Source organism: Phyllopteryx taeniolatus, chromosome 2, assembly GCF_024500385.1.
Source record: "Phyllopteryx taeniolatus isolate TA_2022b chromosome 2, UOR_Ptae_1.2, whole genome shotgun sequence".
In the NCBI taxonomy this organism is placed as follows: Eukaryota; Metazoa; Chordata; class Actinopteri; order Syngnathiformes; family Syngnathidae; genus Phyllopteryx; species Phyllopteryx taeniolatus.
In genome coordinates this window covers 9,572,697-9,595,991 of record NC_084503.1, presented here as the reverse complement: position 1 = coordinate 9,595,991, position 23,295 = coordinate 9,572,697, and the positions used below count along the sequence as shown (strand labels likewise).

General features: G+C 40.5%; 1 protein-coding gene across 3 annotated transcripts in view; it reads left to right on the top strand.

Annotated features, from left to right (window-relative positions):
• fam189a1 (family with sequence similarity 189 member A1) overlaps positions 1-23,295 on the top strand; it is a 127,354-nt gene that overhangs the window by 33,431 nt on the left and 70,628 nt on the right. For all 3 annotated transcript variants that reach the window (XM_061759162.1, XM_061759159.1, XM_061759158.1), the window contains one exon: positions 18,811-18,867. In XM_061759162.1, coding sequence (XP_061615146.1) covers positions 18,811-18,867 — 57 coding nt within the window. The remainder of the gene's footprint in view (positions 1-18,810; positions 18,868-23,295) is intronic.

Genomic DNA, 23,295 nt, shown 5'->3' with positions numbered 1-23,295 from the left:
ACACATTACATCACACTTTTTGTTTCCCTTCTTCTTAGTCAACAGTTTATGAGTTTTTACGTACAGTATGAAACCAACTTGTTTCACATGTCTCCATCTGCGCCATGAGCCCTCTGGCCGTACCCCCTCCGCCCCCCCCCCCCCCCCCCCCGTATTATCAACGACCATCCATTTTACTGTGTCACAGTGGAGTTTTTAAGCTGCCACTGTGGTTTCTTAGTATTATAATTGTTTATTGAGAATCAGAGTCGATCAGTTGAACAGAACAAAGTTTCTAGCGGTGAGAGAGAAACAAAGACAAAGCACAAATTGCATCTTTGGGAAACAACATTTTTATAAAATAATTATATTACATTTTTAACTTTAAAAGTTTTTCTGCAAACAGGTAAATAAAACAGTCATTTTTCACTACATATCCATACTATTGTTTTATTAAATGAGAACTGTCCAAACATTTAAAGGTTACTATAAACAAACTGACCACTATTAACGAATATGAATGATATTTCAGTATTATTGTTATTATGATATGATTAACAATCAAGAGCCAAATAATAATACAGTTCTTAAAATAACAAATAATACAGTATAATAATTTCTGGCCAAGCATGATGATGATGAGCGAATAGATCACAAACAACAAATTTGCAAAGACATCCATACAGAGCATGTCAAATTACAATTTTTACAAATTCAATAAGATTAAATGGCTTTTGGGGAAAATGAACATTTTTGGAATCTGAACTCCTCTGTTGCTTATTCATTAATCTCCAGCCTGTAATGATAGTGTTCACATTTATGAAACTACTAAATGTATGTAAAGCTTACAGTTGCTAACTGTGGGAACTGAAGACAAAAGGTTTGACTGTCCACCCGTAACGTTAAAATGCACAACAGCTTCTGACTGGGTATTGTGGTCAGATTTCGAGCCAGGTAATTTCAGATGAGAGGAGATCATTTACACCCCCCAGCAAAGCAATAACTCATCTCCTCACCCTCACACACGAACACTGTGTCCACTTGCAGTGCGTTGCAGTCAGACCAGAGTGGCTGCAGGGCAGGATTGTCCTGTCAGCAGCGGGCTGAATGCCTGATTCAGCGGTTGGTGCCACTGCAGTCGCATCCAGGATGGATGTGAAGGCCGTACTGCTGCAGCACACCGCTGAAGTGTGTGACCCTTTGCTCTCCAATTCCAATCGCTTCAGCCCAAAAGTGTCCATCATGGGTTTCATTTTTAACAGAGCGTTACATCTTCTTAATGGTCCTTATATTTAAAAAAAATATATAAATAAAAATGAAAACACAAAGAGAAGGAATTGATGAATGAATGAATGCGGAAGTTTCAGTGCATTACAATTGAATGCACTGACTTAATATTTAACCAAACTTTAAATTGCAGCATATAGGAAAATATTTTGAATAACACCTGATTTTCATTTACCATAGGTGCAATCTGGCGTTTTTTTTTTTTTTAAACTGTTCAACTGCAGGACCTTGCAGAATGGTGGAGCTGTCAAAGCCTTTTGTGCTGGAACCATTTTTCATGTGCAACAGGGGAGTTTGAAATACTCCCTCTGCTCATTTTTAAATTTAATAATTCTTCTGATGTTTATTGAAAATACAGCCGGACAGAAAAGAGTTTTAGGGTTCGACAGAGTGGACAAGGGGAATAGGGGTGCGAACCACAGCAGAACTGTAGTTAGACAATCAAATCGTGTTCTTATTTGTGGATGGGGGAGCACCCGGTGAGGCCATGCAATAACTAATGAAGAGAACAAGATCAGAGAGGACAGGAAAGGATGTGGGAAATGAGCATGTGAATGCATGCATGTTCATGACAATAAAAGGTGAGTCTTCTTTTAATATAATTACAGTATATTGAATGTGAAATTTTACCGGATTTTTTGGGCCACCTCCTAGAGGCCACAGCGCCTTTAGCATTTGCCATCCCTTCTTGCTAATGGTCTTCATTTTCTGCTGTAGTTTTTGTTCATGAAGTCTTCAATTTGGATACGTTTACTCCTGCATCCTGCATTCTTGCTGATGGAACTAACAGTTCTTTTAGGACCTTTTTCTTTTTAATTCGTTTTTTTTAATATTTTTATTATTTTTATTTTTTTTGTTACAGCTTTCACAATGTTTTCTTTTAAAGGGCATTCCAAAAACGTTTGGTTGTCTATGGCCAATGGTTTTGTAATGGCTCTGATTGATTTCCCATCTTTTATCAGCTTGTTTTTTCACCAGTAGACAACGTTCTGTTTTTCGCGTTGGTTATACCTCTGACTGTAAATGTATACTCTGCAAAGGAAAAACACGTGTATGGAATTGAACATAGTCATTCAGCCCTTTTTATAGTTTGAATAATAAGTGTAATAAGACACACCTGGGCAACAAAACGCACATCAATACCATTCCATACCTTTCCTTACTTCAAACAAAAGGTTCTGTCTTCGAAATTGTGTCCTGTGTCTAATACAAATCGAAATAACTGGAAATACAGCGAAAGCTTGAACTGTTGATCTCTTGTCAACTTTTGATGTTGAACATCACGTACCAATACTATTGGAGAGGAGTGCAAATTGACCGTCATCGCAATGCCAAAAACAAACGGGATGTGATTTTGATACGATTGGCACCGTGCATCACAACTAGACTGGTGAACCTAGGGAGCACTCAAAGTCCACTAGTGGTCCCACTGAGCCCCAGTACCCGTTCATAGGTATATTTATATGTTTACTCTTCTTATCTGTTTTTACTACAAGTTGTGTCATCACCGGACTTTCTTCCTTGAGCTATAATGAAGGTTTGTGTTCTCTTATCTTACAAGAAAAACAGAAGAAATGCTCCCGGCTTTGCGATCTTCATGCTCAGATTCAATTCAGCTGTAACGCGTCTTCCTCGTGATACAGTTATTACAACTCCACCGAGGAAGGTTATCTTGAGCTGTGTCAGAAAAACACAGCACCTCATAGAAGGTGCTCTTGTGACATGAGAAGTGGTAGTCGCTGCATATCAGTGGGTATAGATGTATGTATGTATGTTTTCGTGTGTGTGTGTGTGTGAGAGAGAGTATGTGTGCAAATGCGTGCACAACAGACTAAGACCCACAATCTGATGTGATGGTGCAGTCGGGAAGAGAAAGCACCAGGAGTGTTACCAAACAGCTTCTCCTCTGTTACCTCTCCCTCATCTCAAGCAAAGGCAGTCTGATCGTTTTTCTTCTTAACATGTTTGTGCCAGAGTTGTTTACTGTTGCCAGCTGCTCTGTTCTCACCTCCAACATGAACACTTTGGCAAAGATTAAATGCGGCACATTCGGGCAGAGTCATCTTAACTATGTTCCTGTAGAGATAAAGATTTATCCATCCATCCATTTTCTTGTCCTCATTAGAGTGAGCTGGAGCCTATCCCAGCTGACTTTGGGCGAGAGGCGAGGGACACCCTGGACTGATCGCAAGCAAATCACAGGAGAGGAAGTGCAGTATAAATTTAAACACTGTAACACTTGAGAATGCTACAAGATCTTGAGAAGTTAGTGGAGAAGGTGACCGTGGCACCAAATATTTCCTATCCACTACTGCTATATCCCACTAAACACAATCCAGTTACTTTTAACCAGGCATGTACACACACAGTTCCCAAGTGGTACTCAAAAAGTGCCCTTTTTGAAACAAACTTTTTTTCTTCATTCATCAATATTAAAAAATTAATAAATAAATACCGGCGCACAGTGGACGACTGGTTAGCACAAAAATTATTTAATACTTGACCTCACCTATTAATGTCATTATCATATGCATCCTTTTTGCATTTCTCCTGCAACACATTTCAAAAACATGTTTGACACACGACCATGACAATCATCGTGTTTTCAAAATGTCTGTTCGTGCTTGTTCGTACAAAACCCAACGACATTCTCAGGAGAACAAGATCCCTAGAGCAATGTTTGACAACTTTTATTTAACCAAGGCACATATTTTATATCAGAAAAATCACAGGCCACACCAACAAACAAAAATGCCACAAAAAGTATATTATGTAGAATGAAACAACGGTGATCTTGTCTCGATTTTCTCACAAATTTACTTACCCATTGTGTGTATGCCATGACTTATTTAGTTGTATGAATGGAAACGGGTAGATGCACAAGTTCAGTGTACCTTCTCCCATTTAGGGGAATATATTTTAATTGTTCTGCCTTTCAATATACATCACTGGTATAAATGGATGGCCAAAGATACATTATTTGTAGTAAATAAACACCACAACAATTAAGTGAAATGCATAATTTTCCACTGGTTGAGAATCACTGTTCCTGAGTGTTGTCTGGTTCCTCCTCCAGTAAAGAAAATCCCACCAAGAAGGTGCTAATATTTACAAATGTTTTATGACAGCATTGTATCAGAGCAGTGTTATTAAAGTCCAGCTTATAGCATGAGGTAGTCAGTGCTTTGGCTGCTAATATGGCAAAGCATTCTGTTCTTATTCACGCGTGACAACACTGGAGGTTTTTGGACACGAAGGTACCGGAGATCATCATGAGTGTAAAGAGAGGACCAATGGGCAGCTGACATGCCACGCCTCCACAGAACAGCAGCTCACATGCTGTTGTCCCATTGTTTCCATGGCAACGTTGCTGAGGTGCGGCTGAGCTCCAAAGCGGAGTGATAACACGGAGTGGGGGAGGGTTTTGGAAGGAGAAGCAGGTGGTGGGTAGAGCGAAATGGGAGTACAGTTGGGGGGGGGGGGGCCCTTGTGTGTAAATAGCGGGAACATAAGGAAAGCAAACTCTCTCGTCTTTTCGCTCTGTCAGTGTGAGCTCAAAAAATATGCAATGTTGAATCACGCCATGCTTCATCCACTGCATACATGCTTAATGCCTTAGACATAAATACTGTACCACATTTCAACACACACGCATAGATTTTGCTCTCCACATTCACAGCCAGAAAGAGTTTCTTCAAGGTTACAGCTAAAATTGCTTCACCAGCTTTAAAAACCACTGCTCACCTTCGTTTGTCTTTCATCATGCGACATTTAGACACTCATGCGTGCATGCACGCACACACATGCATTTTGAGTTGTAATCCTTTGCATTTTGAGTTGCTATTGTGCAAGGATGTGTTCTTTGTAGTGGTGGGACATGAGAACAAATCGACTCTTCATAATCTGTTCATTTCATTTTAAACGATTACAAATATTTGACACAATAACCAATGTTTTTCGGTATATGTAAGTATATTTATTATATTTTATTCGCACAAAATGGCATACAAGTGAACTTAAGCAACAAAATGTTATTCAAAATGAATTTATCAATAAGACTATAGAGGACTTTTTGTCACGATATGGTGTTAACGGGACCCAGAATCAAGCGGAGGCTGAAAGGATTGTGGTGACAGGTTTATTGAAGTGGATATTTAGGATGGATCCTTGGGGTGTATTGGGAGGTCGACGAGGCGGGGAACGTGTGGCAGGTGGATGGCTTGGCAACGTGGCCGTGGAGGTCAACACAGCGGGGAACACTGAGGAGAAAGAAGAACACGGAGGTCAGAAGCGAATCAGGAACTGGCGTATCTTAGGTGCAAGTGGAGAGCCGTTGTACCGCAGGAGAAACGCAAATACTCTGGCGAGAGTTTCCGGGATCTGGCAGGCTTTAATGCAGGTGATAATGAGGGCTGATTGATGACAGGTGTGCGGCCGAGGTGGAGCTGATTAGAGAGGGAGAGAGAGAGAGGGCGAGGGGAGCGCAAAGCGCCACCCAAGCTCCAACAACAGTCTGCAAGGCACAGCTCATGACACTTTTCTTACATTAAAATCTATCCCAAAGTACTTTACACAATTAAAATCAAGCAAAACATAGCCCAATAACACACACACAGGGACCTTGTCTCCCACATAACATACAGTATGTGTGCAGTGAGAGAGGCAACGAAAGCATCTACTGTCATCATACACAATCAGATAAGTGCAAATGCTGCATTTTGAGCTAACAATATTCACAAGGCTATAACTCGTAATTTGGAGTTGGTTATATTCAAGAAGACTTGTTGTCAATTAGGGCACTTTATTTTGACCACAAATCCATCCATCCATCCATTTTCTGAGCCGCTTCTCCTCACTAGGGTCGCGGGCGGGCTGGAGCCTATCCCACCTATAATCGGGCAGGAGGCGCGGTACACCCTGAACTGGTTGCAAGGCACATACAAACAAACAACCATTCGCACTCACATTCACACCTACGGGCAATTTAGAGTCTCAGTAATCTACCGTGCACATTTTTGGGATGTGGGAGGAAACCGGAGTGCCCAGAGAAAACCCACGCAGACACGGGGAGAACATGCAAACTCCACACAGTCGGGGCCGGGGATTGAACCCCGGTCCTCAGAACTGTGAGGCTGACGCTCTAACCAGTCGTCCACCGTGCCGCGACCACAAATCACTTTTGAAATACAGCCTGTAGCGGTGTGATCAAATCTTATAACATAACCACAGACCCACTGTAGACCACCAAGTGTTTTTTTCTCCTCTTTCAGCCAATTGCTGAGTCGTCTTGCTCATAAGAGAACTGTTGATGCCGTTTGCTCTGGTGTTCGTGCTCAGTGCAACATGTTTTGCATTTAGGTGGTACAGTAGGGTTGAAGTGCTTCGGTGATAAGTAAAGCACGCAAGTATGCTCTTCTCAGCACTTCCATCAGCCATTTTTTAAAAGCTAACTTTCCATCCAAGGGTCCAAGCAATGTGACCTCACTTTTTTCATGATGCCATTAGCCTAAACATTCTGGTGCGTCAGTATTATCATGGGGCCAAGAATTGGGCCTCTCATAATAGCTCCATGTCGCCTGGGATGCAGAATTAGAAACGTGCGATTGAATACGTTACGTTTTCTGTAATTAATCATAAACCACATCGTAAACCCCCCAGCCCCAGGATACGCTAACAAAGTGGGGCAGAATACCATTACTACAAGGAATATTTACCAAATCAGGAAAAAGCAGTTTATAGGCTTCACTAACATCCGTTATCATCAGAGAGGACACTGTCGGAGGTGGCATCCCATCCCATCATAATATGTATCATATAGCAGAAGCTGGCAATGAGGCAGAACCAGCAGAAGGCGAGAGCTGAGACGTTCTGCATAGTGGTATTCTGCCAATATACTTCCGCTTGCGCTTCCATAAATACACACACGTACGGACACAAAGTGGAACTACACACGTCAAAACATAAAAGCTGTGTGCATGTATTTCACAAACTGCTGCACCTAAGAGAGGTTCCATGAAAGAAAGCAAAAAAAAATGTCAGGCGGGATATTAGCCTGTTTTAGCTTCATTTAAATCTGTTTTTATTACATTGCTACATTATATTGTGTGTGTGTGTGGGGGGGGGGGGGGGGGGTGCTGGTGAGAGATGGTACCTGCTGGCCTCTGTCAATGCAGGAGGAGCTGATGGGGAAATCATTACAGATCCTGGCAATTGGCCAGTATGTGGTAACCAAGGCAACCACTGCTCCATCTATCTTGGCTGTGGCGATGTTTAAGAAGGGGCCTACTTTCTAAAGCCTCACTCTCTCAATGATGGCTTCTTCGATTGGCACCATGTATGTGACTAAGCAAAGATCAAGGCCGCTCAGGCTTTTCTGGGGTTGATATGATTGGTTTAGAAGAAAGTCCATTAAATAAATTGACTAATTCATGTAACTTAGTCATTCCTTTCTGCTACTGTAAAGTTCTCATTCAAAATGATTTAAAAAATGCTCTTTTCACTTTGGTTATCATTTCATTTTTCCTTAAGTACTGTACTGACTTCTCATAACAAAATTCAATCAATCCAGGAAGTTGGTTATCTATGAAGGTGTTCAATTTGGTGGCGTTCCAAATTAGGATTGTTTGGCCTTGGCACACTATTTCCGCTCCACTGAGTGCCGTCGTTGTGAGATGATGCCAAGTCGCTTGTGAGTCATGATGTAGTCCTGCTGTTCTCTGTGGTCTAAACGATCACCGTAAAGTCACTTTTTGAGCATGTTAACTGTTATTGGGTTTAAGTGTTATGACATTACACCAAATAGGTGGCCGAGATAAGGTATTGATTACAGTGGTGTATCATAGTAAGCGAAATTATCATGGATCATGTGCCTACTGGATGACTGCAGTATGAATGGCATTCAACATTCAGTGCACCGATGCATTTACGTCCTGTTTATCCTACTGCTTTAGTCATTTTCCAAAGTTCTATGATTTTGATGTTGAATGCCTTGTGTATCATCCATGTTATTTTATGATATAAATAGAGTGTATTCTTCCATGTTATGGTCATTTCTTCCCCATATTCACCTGTGCCCTCCCTAATGGTATTCTTACGCTCTCCAGACACAGCATCAGGTACATGTAGTCTAATAGTATCAAATTAAAGAACTTTATTAAACCTGCTGCCTTCGCAAAGATACTAATGCTCAAGTCTGATGTCACAAGTACAGTATACATTTAACAATGTTGATTATTGTGAACTTCACTGTATCATTGATGTCTTTCTCCTATTTTTGCAAGTTGCCAAAATATAAACGTGCGTTACATTAAGATTAAGTAGTGTATGTGCTGAAATATATAGATTTCCTACTTGGTTTAACCTTAATCCGGTGTTTGAATCCTTACATTTCAAAAATGTTATTTTTCGACAAATTAATGATTTAATCCCTTAAAATGGACTCCATGTGTGTGACAGTCCTGTACTGTATCTCTGTTACTGTATACGGACAGCCTTTTTCCGGTTTTGTTCGTGCAGCAACGGGGAGATCATTGAAACACCACTCAGGGAGGCTGGAGCCCAGATTTGAACCCACAACCGCTGAACTGTGAGGCAGATGCACCCTTAAAAGATATCCATGTCTTAAATTATAAAATATGGAAAGGCTTAAAACTGTTCACTTTAATTTTGTTCGCACAGGACAAAAAAACAAATGAATTAAAGTACATATAGAAGATGAGAACATTTCTTCATTGAACTACTCAGTTTTCTGCAGTGTCATTTTTACCTACATTGAAAGTCTGGCTGTTTGTTGGGGTGGTGGTGGGGTAATAACGGGTGAATATAGTGATAGTGAAACACTTTAATAGGCTTGTTTAAAAAACAAAACAAAACCAAAAAAAACAGAAGACAGCCACGTCATCCCACGAGGTAAGTGCTTGCAGATTCATTTCCACATATATAAGCAGGTTTCGTCAGCTCAATTTTGTATTGATTGCATCACAAATGCCTCTAAGATGTTTGAAAAGAATTCCGATGGATGACACGGGGATTAATACAGTGTGCATGGTGGCATTGGGTGACACAGGCAGACTTTGGTGCACTGCTGGCTCATGTTCAGACCCTTTTATTAGGCTTGAATACGTGATATAATAATTTTTGAGGATGACGTTAAACAGGTGTTTGATTTTGTGACATATTAAAGGCTAATTGTACGATCATCAGGCTCAGATGACAGCAGACTTTGGGCATGGGTGACTGTCATAACAGCGGACACCTGACGAGGATCTCTCGGCCAAAATATTAACGTCGCTTAATGTCCCAAAGCTGCGATCAATCATCACCAAAATGTATGTGGACATATCTATTTATGCCCACTTACACCTCTGAAACTATCAGAACAATCAGCCCGATATTTTGGATTTTATGGACGATAGGTGTTTTCCTCTCCATTGACGCCCACTGTAGGCAAACAGTTTAACGTGGCTTAATGTCCCAAAACTGTCACCAATCATCACCAAACTCTACGTGGCCATCTCTATTCATGGCTGTTTCAACCTCTGAAAATATAACGATCAGCCCAATATTTTTGATTTTATGGACAAATTGTTTTCCTCTCCATAGACTCTCACTAGAGAAAAAGCTTTACGTCGTTTAATGGGGAACACGCTTAACATCCATCAAATCCATATTTGAGCTATCGTTCTGATATTTTCAGAGGTAGAAAAAGGCCTAAGTAGAAATGTCCACATACATTTTTGGCGATGATAGTTTTCTGATATAATGAGCGACGATTAGCTTTTTATGAATAGTGAGAGGTAAAAGTCGTAGTGAAAGGCTGTAATTCTGAGGATTTGGACAGTTTTTAGTTAAACAAGGTCTCAAAATGATTAATCGATTGTCAAAAATCATTATTGATTAATTTGATCATCCTAATCCATCGGCTAATCTACATTAATTAGCCAATGGACTTGGTTGTTGCTATATTTACCTGCCCCACCTCACAAAATTAATTTTGAAGATCCTTTTAATTCATCATCACGTTGACAGTACTCCTCGGAAACAAAGCTTTTCTGTGGTCAAGGCCCAAAACAATTAAAAGATCTTACTGATTATCAAGGTCAGTGCAACTTTGCATAACTGTTATTTTTACCTATAGTCACATTGTGTTGCCGTGCTACCCTTCTCACTGCTTACAATTAGACATAAATGACGCACACTTTTAAATCTGCTTCAGTAGTCTATGCAGACCAGCTTTTGGTGACTAATGCTGTTAAGTATTGCATGCGAGAGTAGAACCAGCACATTAATGCTGGTCATATGATTTCTTCTAACAAAAATATACTATACTATACTACAGAATATACACCTACACGCATGCTTGTATTGCTGTCTAGATGAGAGCTCTTGATATTACATATGCACTGGCCCTTAACTGTTACTCTACAGTAGATAAACTGAATGTCATGAACGGAACACAGGACAGAACCCAAAATGCACGACTCCCAATACAATGGACCGTTTCAAAAAAAGACTAGTTCAATAAACGGGCAGGCCTCGGTACACAGGCAGGCAATCCGCAAAGGCAACAGTATCCAAAAGCGTGACGCGAAAGGCAAGGTCAATAATCAAAACAGGGTCGAGGCTTACTATGAGTCAGTGACGTGGAAATAAGGAACGCTGGAACGTGACATCAAGGTACAACGAGCTGGCGACCAGAAAGAATGAGACACGAGGTTAAATGCATGGGAATTAGGGTAAACAAGGCACAGGTGAGGAAGATGCTCTCAGGAGCAGGTGTGTACGAGGCAGGGGGCAAGACAACCACCACAACACACACCCATGACACTGAATGTAAAACTGCTTTTTAAAAGTGGTTCTGGTGGTGAAAAAATTCATTTAAGCCATTGTGGTTGGAGGGAGGTTTGGCTTGGTTTATCATACTGACCATATAAATCTTTCCGCCATCAATGTCACAGCATTAGAAAATGACTCTATTGATATGAGGGTGCAAAAATAATTGGCGCCAGACTGCATTTTAATTTATCCTCACAGTTTGTGCTCTCCGAAGACCTATGGTAATTTGGGCATTTGCAGTGATTAATATATTTACATCTATTTTACATACAGAATAGTCTGATGACAGTTTTAGTGAGTGAGCTAAAATGAAACATTTACGTGCCATTTACTGTCACTGTGCACGTCGGTGTGATTGAAGACATGGATGAAAGATGAAAACACTTGATTTTTTCTTTCCATTGCAGCAATATACTGTCGCTGATATTGTGCAGGTGAGGAGCAAGAGACAAAGAAATTGAGTTGGATGTGGGCAAAAGCGGGCGAAGCAAATGGCTATATGGAAAAAATATGCTAGTGCAGCGTGGCAGTTCTTAAACGTGGGTAGGTGGGCACTGACAATTTTTTTCACCAGTTTTGATTGTCCGTTGCAGTCGGAGTTTGTCCGTTTTTGTGGCAGCACCAAACCAGACTGTGATGGATGAACACAGGACTGATTATGTCATGAACGGAACAGAGGATAGGACCCACAAATGCACGACTGGACAGTATCAAAAAGAGAAGTTTAATATACGGGCAGAGGTCGGTACACAGGCAGGCAATCCAAAAAAGGCAACCGTATCCAAAAACGTGAGGCAAAAAGGCAAGGTCGATAATCGGAACAGGGTCTAGTCTTACTGTGAGTCGGTGACGTGGAAACAAGGAATGCTGGAACGCGACGAGGTACAACAAACTGGTGACGAGAAAGAATGAGACACGAGGTTAAATGCAAGGTGTAATTAGGGTGAACGAGGCACAGGTGGTGAAGATGCTCTCAGGAGCAGGTGTGTATGAAACAGGGGGAAGACAAAAACCGGAACACACACCCATGACAGATTCAATGACTGCTGTGTAGAACTGCCATGCTTTCTCAGAAGACGCAGGAAGTACATCGTCTGCTTTTTGAGTATGGCATTGATGTTGATCTCCCACTTCAGGTCTTGAGAGACTGTAATTCCCAGGAACCTGAAGGTCTCAACGGTTGACACAGGCCAGTTGGACAGCGTGAGGGGCAGCTGTGGTGAACGACCACGATCCTCTCTACAGTCATTTCAAAAGTAACTAAGTTAGATAACAAGTAACTTGTAACAGTAATGTCACTTACATCCACAATACGAAAAGAGCAGACTGGACGTACCGTAAGTACTTAAACATGTATATATAGCGCGCCATTCTCAAGTACACTTCTCTACAGACTGACAGAAATACAGGGTTGGGAGGGTTGCTTTAAAAATGTATTCCGATAGAGTTAGTTACCTGTTAATAAAACGTTGTTTGTGTTGTCTGGTGTGAAGGGGGGAGCGTGAGTGGCAAAAGGCAATTACCGCACAAGTTAATGTTGTTTTAAAAGTGTGATTATAGCCAACAGTACAGGACTCAATTGGTTTTCATTCAAGAGTTTGTTCGTGGCTCATTGCTTTACCTGATTCCTTCCACCGTCTCGCTCACACAGACACACACACAAACACACACCCACAACTCCTCACACCATTGGATTTTGATACTATAACGACAACCGCAAACAAACTTTGTTGTTCCCAGGTTAGGAGCTATTTGAACTCCTACAGTGTGTGTGTGTGTGTGTGTGTGTGCGTGCGCGAGTGAGTGATGGACATGAGGAGCAGGACTTGCGGCGCGGCGTGAATTGAACCAGCTCGCAAGCTTTGTCATAGCAGTCCCAACAATGTTGAAAGCTCACAGCGTTCCTTATAAATATGAAGTCCTTCGGTGAGTACGGTCTGAACAGCCGCAGTCAGTCCATCCCTCCTCCATGTTGCTTTTCAAATGACCCGCTTTTGAATGAATAATTAACCCACCGGGCATTGCGCACTTAACATGACAGCATAACTATGTTCTTACATGTGCAAATAAACAAATAACAACAATCGATCACACTTTTTAGTAAGGGAAATAACAAAAATAGTGTAGAAACGCTGAAGCCGTGCAGCTATTTGCACTTTAAATTTTTTGTACTTTCACTGTGGACTGTATGATAAACAATGACCTCACACTCATTTTCCTCTAAATCTAAGGTATGAAGAGGTCTGTCAATCTAACAAGTTGCTTTTTGTTATGAATGCTGTGTCTTCAAGTCATCAGCAACCTATAATTCCTGAGTATGAGTCACATACTTTATAGTAACTCACATTGATTTGACAAAGTAACTGTAATCTGACTGCTTTTCTGAAGGCAGTCACGTGTCACATCACTCGTTACTCTAACTCAAAAAGTGTGTGTGAATGTGACTGCGAATGGTTGTTTGTCTTTATGTGCTCTGCGATTGGCTGGCGACCAGTTCAGGGTGTACCCCACCTCTTGCCCAGAGTCAGCTGGGATAGGCTGCAGCACGCCCGCAACCCTAGTTGAGGATAAGTGGTACGGAAGATGAATGAATGAACGTTACCGGCATCACTGCCCATCCATGTTAAACTTAAAGGTGAAGTATGCAATGTTCAAAATGCTAGCAAGATTTGAATGTAGCGTCACTTCACTACTCCCTCCCGATGCCCGCGAGTCTCTGGCCGAAGCCACACGCCTCATTGGCGTGCACGCGCAAGTCTCCTGGCTTGTCGATGACGTTCTGTGGTCAGCAACAACGCTGGCAATTTCGTCACATCTTGTTCACCAGTAAGTAAAGAAACAGAAGTTATCATCACGGCATTATAGTTAGAAAGTAATTGGCATGTCCGTTACATTTGATTGATTGTTAGCCGCTTATTTAGCAACAACTAGCTTTGATAAAAGCTATAAATGTCAATAGTGGCCTATTCCACTGTCCGGTGAATTTTTTTTTTGTTCAGAGTTCCCAAGAGGAGAGCACTGCTATTGGTGACTCCAGCCTAATAAATTTCTGTGTTGCAGACGAGGAGGTAGGCTATGCACTGTGTAGTGACACAATTTGTACACATGCACACACTAAGACATTTTTGGTAACTGTAAATCACAGGTGACAGAAAATTGTCTCAACTTCCATGATTCTTGCAAAGATTTGTCCCAAAACCTCCATATTGTTGTATGTAAAAAGAATGTTGATCTGTCACAAAAGCAATTATTTTGTTACCAAACCCGTTTTTACAGTAACTTGAAAAATAGCTCAACAAACTATTGTCACTGACTTCTGCTTTCAAAACGAGTTATTAATCAATTTGTTGTGTCAGTATAGGGAATATGATGGGTCAAGCCAACTACAATGTGACCCCATGACAAATATTAGCTTGACACCCGGCATGTAAAAGTATGTCGACAAGAATGAAAACAGAAAAGATTGTACTGTGTTGTATTCATTAGATTTTTGTTGATGATGAGGGAATTTTTAAAACACTTGTAAAAACAGCTTTTATACGTGGACATCAGAAAGAATAGCTGCTATATTTGCAACAATGGCTAGCCAGTTTCACAAACACAAAATCTATTCACCATAATGTCTTGCTTTACAGAAGAGTTGACAAGACTGAGTTTAAAGGAATCACACAGTGCGATAAAGACATTTCTGCGACGTGACCCCAGCTCCCATGTTTTGACATCCGCCACGAGACATCTGTGGAAGCTCCTCCGACCCTTCAGCCCCTGATCAACGGATTTGTGTCTGCCATGCCATAACTGCAGACACATGACAAACCTCAAGGACAAGATTGTCCACGAGGCAGTTTTACGCCAGATGAATGTGGAATGACATCTAGACAGTTGATGACCTTTGTGAACCTGGAGAGAACAACAGACAATTCCGCCAAGGCCGCCGTGTATCGCCAGTAATTAATGTGGAAAATTCCCAAGGCCATTCCATAGGATTCAGATAAAGCAGATGAATTATGCTCCAAGGAATCACATTTCATACTGTATTTTCAAAGCATTGCTCCAGTGCAAGTGTGCATGGTATGTTACTTTATGTTTTTAGATCCATTTCCACTTTATTTTTGATTTACTTCCAGGAATGTCTGTACATATACCTCTACCATTTTGAAATTGTTCAATTGTTAAAAATAAAGAACTGAAAATGAATGGTTCCTTCTTCACAACTGCCACTCAGAAATCTGTTACATTTCCTATCTCCTTCCAAACATTAGTGCCTTATATAATGCTTGTTAATGGATTGTATATTTAAAACAAAAGAATGTAACATTTCAAAAGTATTTAAACATTTGATCTATAGGTTATAAACATAGTTTAATTATAGTAATTTTGAGAGGTTTGTCCAGTTTTCCAACGTTGCCTTGTATCAGCCAAACCCCTTGGCAGTGAGTGTCCTTCAGAAACTAATAAATGCATTTCACACACAGCTCAAAGTACTAATCATACTTTTTGAGAATAAATTTGACCAAAACTGTACAAGAAATCTAAAGTACTATAAATAGATGTGATGTCATTATTTGAGAAATTTAATAATTGCCTTTACTCGGTATGTCAGGAATCATGTACAGGTATGTTTACAACTACATTCTGCATATTTGTACATTATTATTTCATGAGACAGCCGTAAGATTTATGTAGAACACAACTTGGCCTCTGCCGAGTTTGCAACAGTTCCTGAGTAGATGACACCATTTCCCCTGACAATAAGCTAAGTCGCTAAGGATCATTAGGCCTCAATGTTGCGGAATGCGGCAGCCTACCGGTGGCAGACGACCTGTAATTGCATTTTATTAGTGATGCACCAAAATTTCTGAGGCCGAAATAAGCCCCAAATGCATTTTCGGTTTCAAACCGAAATACTTTAGTCGCCAAAATAACATGTTGTTAATGCTGCTAACTTATAGCTTTGCTGCTGACGCACACAAGCTTGTACACTACATATTTAAAAATGTCTGCTATTAACAAGCAATGCCCATTGGGCCTTGCTGATGATGTAGTTGAATTGACTGGGATGTCACTATTCTACACACAACCTACAGTCACGGTTTGTTAATCACCACCATCACCATTAATCAACCATAAATGTGACAGTTAAATAAGGCGCACATTCAACTAGTGGTAACATAAACACACATTAGCAACATTAATGAATAAATAAATAAATCTTTGTTCCGGCAATGAATGAATTGTGGCGGCACTGTGAAGGACTGGTTAGCACATCTGCCTCACAATTCTGAGGACCGGGGTTCAAATCCTGGCCTTGCCTCTGTGGCGTTTGCATGTTCTCCGGGTCCTCCAGTTTCCTCCCACATCCCAAAAAACACGCATGGTAGGTTGATTGAAGACTCTAAATTTCCCGTAGGTGTGAATGGTTGTTTGTTTATGTGTGCCCTGAGATTGTCCCTATTGTCGCCCAACTTGCCGCTACTAAGGTGGAATGCTTGTTGCATGCTATGAATTTGCGCTGCCCCAGCTATCTATGAGCTACAGCTAACGTGGCTAAATACGATGCCAAGCCGCGGAGGCAAACGTGCGCATCGCGTCCATTGTCAACACAGTAAGTCACTAGTCATCGCCTCCAAGACAGCGAATGAACTACATTTCGACAATTATCATTATCACAAAGGACGGAGGGAATATAAGACAGGAGACAGAGGGCGGGAAGCCAGTTGCTAAGCTATCGTAACCTGAAGTTGAAAAACACCAAAATAAGTGATCGGGTGGTACAGTACACTTGTCGCATAGGTCTAGTTAGAACTGCGTTATAGCGGAGATTAGCCAACTTGAAAGAGCAAAACATCAGGCAAATTAGTTCGTGTTGAAATATACGATAAAGCCAGACAGTTACATAAATAAAGGGACTGGAAACCGGGAATAAATTAATACGTTACCACTGCTACGTCACTTGAGAAAGTGGGCCTACAAATGTAAAAGTACATTTAATCTAACAAATATTTACACTGTATAAAATAACCTTTCTTCGTTCCACAATGGGGAATTTGCTTCATTCATTTCAGCAACAATAGTGGATACAGGAAATCCAATAGGAGCATTCAAGAGAAGATATTTCGCTGCAAATGTGTCCACCATTACAAGACTGATGTGATAAATACAGTAAAATAACAAATATTATAGCCATAATTTGAGAATTACATTTATAGAGTAACGATAATGTTGTGAAACTGAACAGTATGCAGAATTATTTTCATCCTGCTACATAACATATTGCAATAACTGTCCCATCATAATAATGTTCTTGAGATAATTTAAAAAATATGGAAATTCAAACAAATTGTTCTGGAAGTGAATTTCTATAGCACAACGGATCATTATGTTATCCCGTGACAAGACCGCGACGATATCGAGGCACTTTTCATTTTGTGATATCGGGATATTGTGAATATTGTAACATCCCTAGTGTGTACACATGACAATTATCAGATTTTTTTCCCCTTCTCTTTCATCCTCATAAGCATATATTTTAGAGCAAAGGATTATTGTTTGCACATAGTTACACAAATGTATTCTTTATATCTCAGTCTGATAGTAAAAGTCTGATGTTTGAAAAAGCTTTTTTGGGTGATAGATGGGACAAGGGTGTATGCAACACTACTTGGACAAGTCAGTCCACATACAGAAGAAATTTATATTAATACTCGCCGGTCAGAGAGACACTTTCCTGTAACAATTGTTGAAATGGAGAACAGTTGTCAACCCCCCATTAGCTCGTCCTCGACAACGCTGTATGTTGTTATTTTTTTATTTAATCTATTTTTTGCTGCTGCTAGCACTGGTCGCTAGTCAAATTCAACTTGTTGTTGTCGCGCTAAATGAGCCCGCCGGGCTATCGGCCTGTGATAATGCTAGCTACTGTATTGCTAGCTTATTGTTAAGTTATATTGTTGGGGAATGAACAAGCAATTAAAAATAAAAGTAGGTGATATATACTATATTTCTGTAAAGCAGAAATGAAGTCACATCGCTCTTGAGTCCATGATCAAGTCCCTGATGCCAAGTTGACGCCACCTTGAAATATGTAGGTCCAACGTGTATCCGAGTTTTGTTTCTTTGTCGATCAGATTCTCTCCTTTTAGCCTTTCTGGTTTCTTTGCTCTGCTAGTGTTTCCGTGCAGTCGAAGACCCAGAGTTTGGCAAACAAGCGATAGGCATTTTTATCCCCCAAGGCTTCCACATATGTCCGCCATTGTTTCCACAGGGCTTCTGGCATTCATGCCCATGCATGTGAAAATGATTGACACTTTCCAGGGTAACGCCTACAGTCTTTACACTCTGTAATTGGCTGCTTTTGTCTCACCGTGCCAAGTTTTAAAATAATAATGAAAATTAAATCAAAGGCGTTAGATGGGCTGAAAAGATGTTTTCATTTAGATAATATTTATACTTTTAGGTCATACAGACAGTTTTAACATATATGATAAAAGTGTTCTTTTTTTTTAAACTGCAAATTTTCCCTTTAAGTGTTATTACCGGTAATTATGGTTTGTATGTTTCCATGTCTGTACTGTGCAATGAGAATGAGGCCAAAGTGAAGTGTACCTTGAATGTAGACATGACTTCTTCTGGATCTTCTCTTCTGTATTTTCCGTTTTTTGCCCGTATCAATTTGCTCTTTCAACATCCTTTGTGTACTCTCTCCTCCAGGTTCTTCTCTCTGGCCTTATTGGTGTGGTGTCATGGAAGAGGCCACTCTCACTGGTGGTGAGTATTATCTGAATGCCTCCACGCTGCACTGCTAATCTGGCAGACGGATTCACAAGAGGAAGCCTTTTATTGTGCTTTATTATGCTTTATTTGTGGTCAGATAGGGTCACCAAAGGTTCCGAATAAAGCTGAGTATGAAAGTGGGAATTATGTATCAGAAATTGCTGCAACTGCAATTGTATAACAGAAAAAAAAACAGCAGACAATGTAAAGGTAATATTACAAGATATATTTAAAAATTCTTGATAACCATGCACGATAAAATATTACCGAAATATTACATTACATACATCAAAGCATAAACTAAACGTAATAGTAACACGTAAAGGCAACAAAACACGAAATTTTATTTGTATTTTTTTTACATTCACCGATGCGGTACGGTGAGCGACTGGTTAGCACATCTGCGTCACAGTTCTGAGGTCGCGGGTTCAAATCCGGCCTTGCCTGTGTGGAGTTTGCATGTTCTCTCCGTGCCTGTGTGGGTTTTCTCCGGGTACTCCGGTTTCCTCCCACATTCCAAAAACATGCACGGTAGGTTAACTGTATCCACAGATAGTACAAACTGGTTACCAACTAACACATCGTCACAGCAGTGCAGAAAAGCGAATCACTTAACTCCTAAAATGCAATATTAAAATATACTCCTTTACAAAGGAGTCCTTAATATTTTCTGTAAACTCAAAACATTTGCGTTTGACATCAAACGATAAATCTGAGGCAATCTCTCATAATCAGCTCAGTTTTTATTTCCAGGAATTGAAATATGGAACTCGTGCACAATTTAAAAGATATCACCTTTTGTTTGGAGGCATCGATTTTTCATGTGAGCAAAACTATTGTAATGTGACTGAGTTTCGGATTTGGGTTTTTCCTGTGAAGACTACAAGTTACACTCAACAGAGGTGTCACCAACATGAAAACCAGAGAGAATTATACGGGTGGAAAAACAAGCAATTGTGAAACTGAGAGTAGATGGAAAATCAATCAGACCCATGACATGAACACGTAGTCATACAACCTTTTGGAATATTATGAAGAAGAAAGAAACCACCGGTGTAGAAAATAACAGGTCGAACGGGTTTATCAAGAAAAACAGGACGTAATCAAAGAAACATTGTGACAGCTACAAAGACAGACCCTAAACAAACTGATAGTGGCCTAGAGATTATTACTGTCAGTTGATATACTTTGATTACAAAAAAAATGTGTGTGCTTAAATTACACCACATTCCACCATCTAGCCTGTGCGATACATTGCTTTAAGTCGATGTATATTTGACTATGTCAATGCACTGTAAATGATTTTCATTTTCATTGTCCTGTTATGTAAAATGGAAATTAAAAAGTGCAGTAAAGCTTCAAGCCTCTCATCCAACTCTATTTCATGCTCTCTTAATGCCATAAATAATCTCATCTCATTTTTGCAGATTTAGCACATTGTCTTGAACTCCCTCATCTCTGTATCTCTCTCTCTCTCTCTTTCTCACTTTCTCTGCAGATTGCCTGTCTCGCTCCCTTTATCACCCAGCTACGCAGATCCTCTCCGCTCACATTTCTGTCTCCCTTCCCCCACCCTTCCTCCGGCTTTGTGTAATGTTCCACTGGGGAAGAGATTTGATTCATAACAACTCTCTCGGGTCAAAGAAACTATCCCATCATTTTGGTAGTAGAGTAGAAAATTGCCATACACATACTTCATGGCAACACAGCTAAATTCTCTTTCTTTGAAAAAAAGAAAAAAAAGACCAATTTCATGGAATAATCACTGTGTGATTGTGTGGTGTTGATTCTATCCTTCCCTGGGTGGAAAAGGTAATATATAGGGTGCATTTTCGCTGGTAATGTTCAATTCTGACAGGCAGGGTTGGACTGACGTGGGACTTTTTAAGGCCTTGCGCCAAGTCACCTCATGATTTTGGGCTGGCTGACTGTAAAACTGCAATTGTTCCCTATCATTTTTGTCAAAATAAGAAGTGTCTAAATGTTCCTGTTACAAATTGACATTAATTTTTTTTCTTTGTGGTCAGATGTGATTATAATTCAAATTCTTACCCAAGTTTATGTATCAGAGACTTTATTTGTTAAGAGTCCATCTAAATAATCAATTGTTTTTCCACAATTGCTAAAGCACATTTCCTGAAACTTCTACCCATTTTCTCAAAACCTTAAACACAAATCCAAAAATTTAAACTACATTCATAAAACCCCAGACTTTTATATCACAATCAACCTATCACATCAAAATCCTGTGTTGAAAACCAAACAATGTGTACAGATCATACACACAGCAAGTCAAAATATATTCAGCACACAGCATTCATTAGACACTATCCATCCATCCATTTTCTGAACCGCTTCTCCTCACTAGGGTCGCGGGCGTGCTGGAGCCTATCCCAGCTGTCATCGGGCAGGAGGCGGGGTACACTCCGAACTGGTTGCCAGCCAATCGCAGGGCACATACAAACCAACAACCATTCGCACTCACATTCACACCTACGGGCAATTTAGAGTCTTCAATTAACCTACCATGCATGTTTTTGGGATGTGGGAGGAAACCGGAGTGCCCGGAGAAAACCCACGCAGGCACGGGGAGAACATGCAAACTCCACACAGGCGGGGCCGGGGATTGAACCCGGGTCCTCAGAACTGTGAGGGTGACGCTCTAACCAGTCGTTCACCGTGCCGCCCTCATTAGACACTACATAAAATAATAACATCCAGGGCATGCAGTTAACAGAAAATGAATATTTTAAATGCATTTAGCAAAAAATTATCACAGTCAAAGGGATGTCTACGTAACAAAATAAAAGAAAAAGTACATTACTGCATTGCGGTGGCGTCGTTAGGCCCCCCTCAATTATTTATATATATACACATACACACACAAAAGAACCAACAAATTCAATATGAAGAGGTCAGGAAATTATTTTAAATAAATAATCACCTACCCTATCATTATTCACTTAAATATGATCATAAATCTATGGGTTTCCCTTAACTTCATAGTGTAAAATAGAAAGCCCTTCTTGTGTGTCGTTATCCAATCCGTTCCACTTGTTCCAATAGAGAACATCCTTATTACTGAAAACCCAGTCCATGTTTTGCCTGTGACCTCTGCTGTTATCGTGCCTGAGTAGCACACACCACTGACTAAAAGCTGCTCGAGGAAAAGAATTGTGAAGGATGGACATAAAGATAAAATTATAAGCCAAATTAAACTGGCCCATATATTTTCAATACTACGTTAATATTGCTGTGTTTAATTTATAAAGTAATTGAATAATATTTGTCTTCTACCATTTAAGTCACATATGCACCCATAATGTAATCTGTGAAACTTCAAAAGTATTTTGAAGCAAACAGTTATTGCGTTGTGAGCCAAAGTTATGTCATTAGCCTCTACATCAGAGGTATGCAAACTTTTTGGCTCAGGGGCCACATTGACTTTTAAAATTTGATAGGCAGGCCAAGCCAGAACCGAATGCTTACCCATAAAAAAAAAAAGGCATTGTAGTGTCAATACTTAGATGTACTTTTAATGGGAAGAGTGTTGTTTTGTTGATCACCTTTGCCAGTGCATCCAAAGTCCGGTGTTATTTTTGTTGTGGCAATTCTCAGAACACATCTGAGGTGTTCATCACTCAGCTGGGATCTGTAGGATGTTTTGTTGGTGGTCATCACACCAAAAGTCTGTTCACACACATATGTAGAGCCAAACACCACCAGCATCCTCTGTGCCATCTTCCGGATTTTGGGAAATTTGTCTTGCGCTTAATGAAGCATAAAACTCATCCAGTTTGAGAGTTGAACTTCTCTTTTAAGACAGTATGACGTTGGAGATCAATCAGTTCCCTCTGCAGCTCTCGTGGCGCTGTTTCGGGCTCTTGTGTGACTGAATCTTGGATGGCAGTTTGTCAGATAAAGGTGTTTGGCTGAGCCTGCAAGCATTCATTGTGTGTGTGCTGAGTGGGGCGTCAGCGCATTTAGACATGACGCCGAGCCTCACGTCAATGCAGAGGGCTTCCGATGCTCAGCGTCGCGTCATCAAGAAGAAAAATATATTCTGGAGAGTTGACGCGGTGACGTCAAAAAGCTTCCCCAATGGGAGCAAGTGCAATGTGAAAAGGCCTTGAATGTGCCACACATTTTCAATAGGAGAACGGTCTGGACTGCTGGCAGGCCATTCTAGTACTTAAATTCTCTTACTAAGAAACCACTCTGTTGTAACACGTTCAGAATGTGGCTTGGATGGCAGCATATGTTGCTCCAAAACATGTACCTTTCAGCATGAATGGTGCCTTCACAGATGCGCAAGTTACCCATGACATGGGAACTAACACACCCCCATACCATCACAGATGCTGGCTTTTGAACTTTGCGCTGAAAACACCCAGAGGATACGGCATCCTTGAGTTCCCAAAA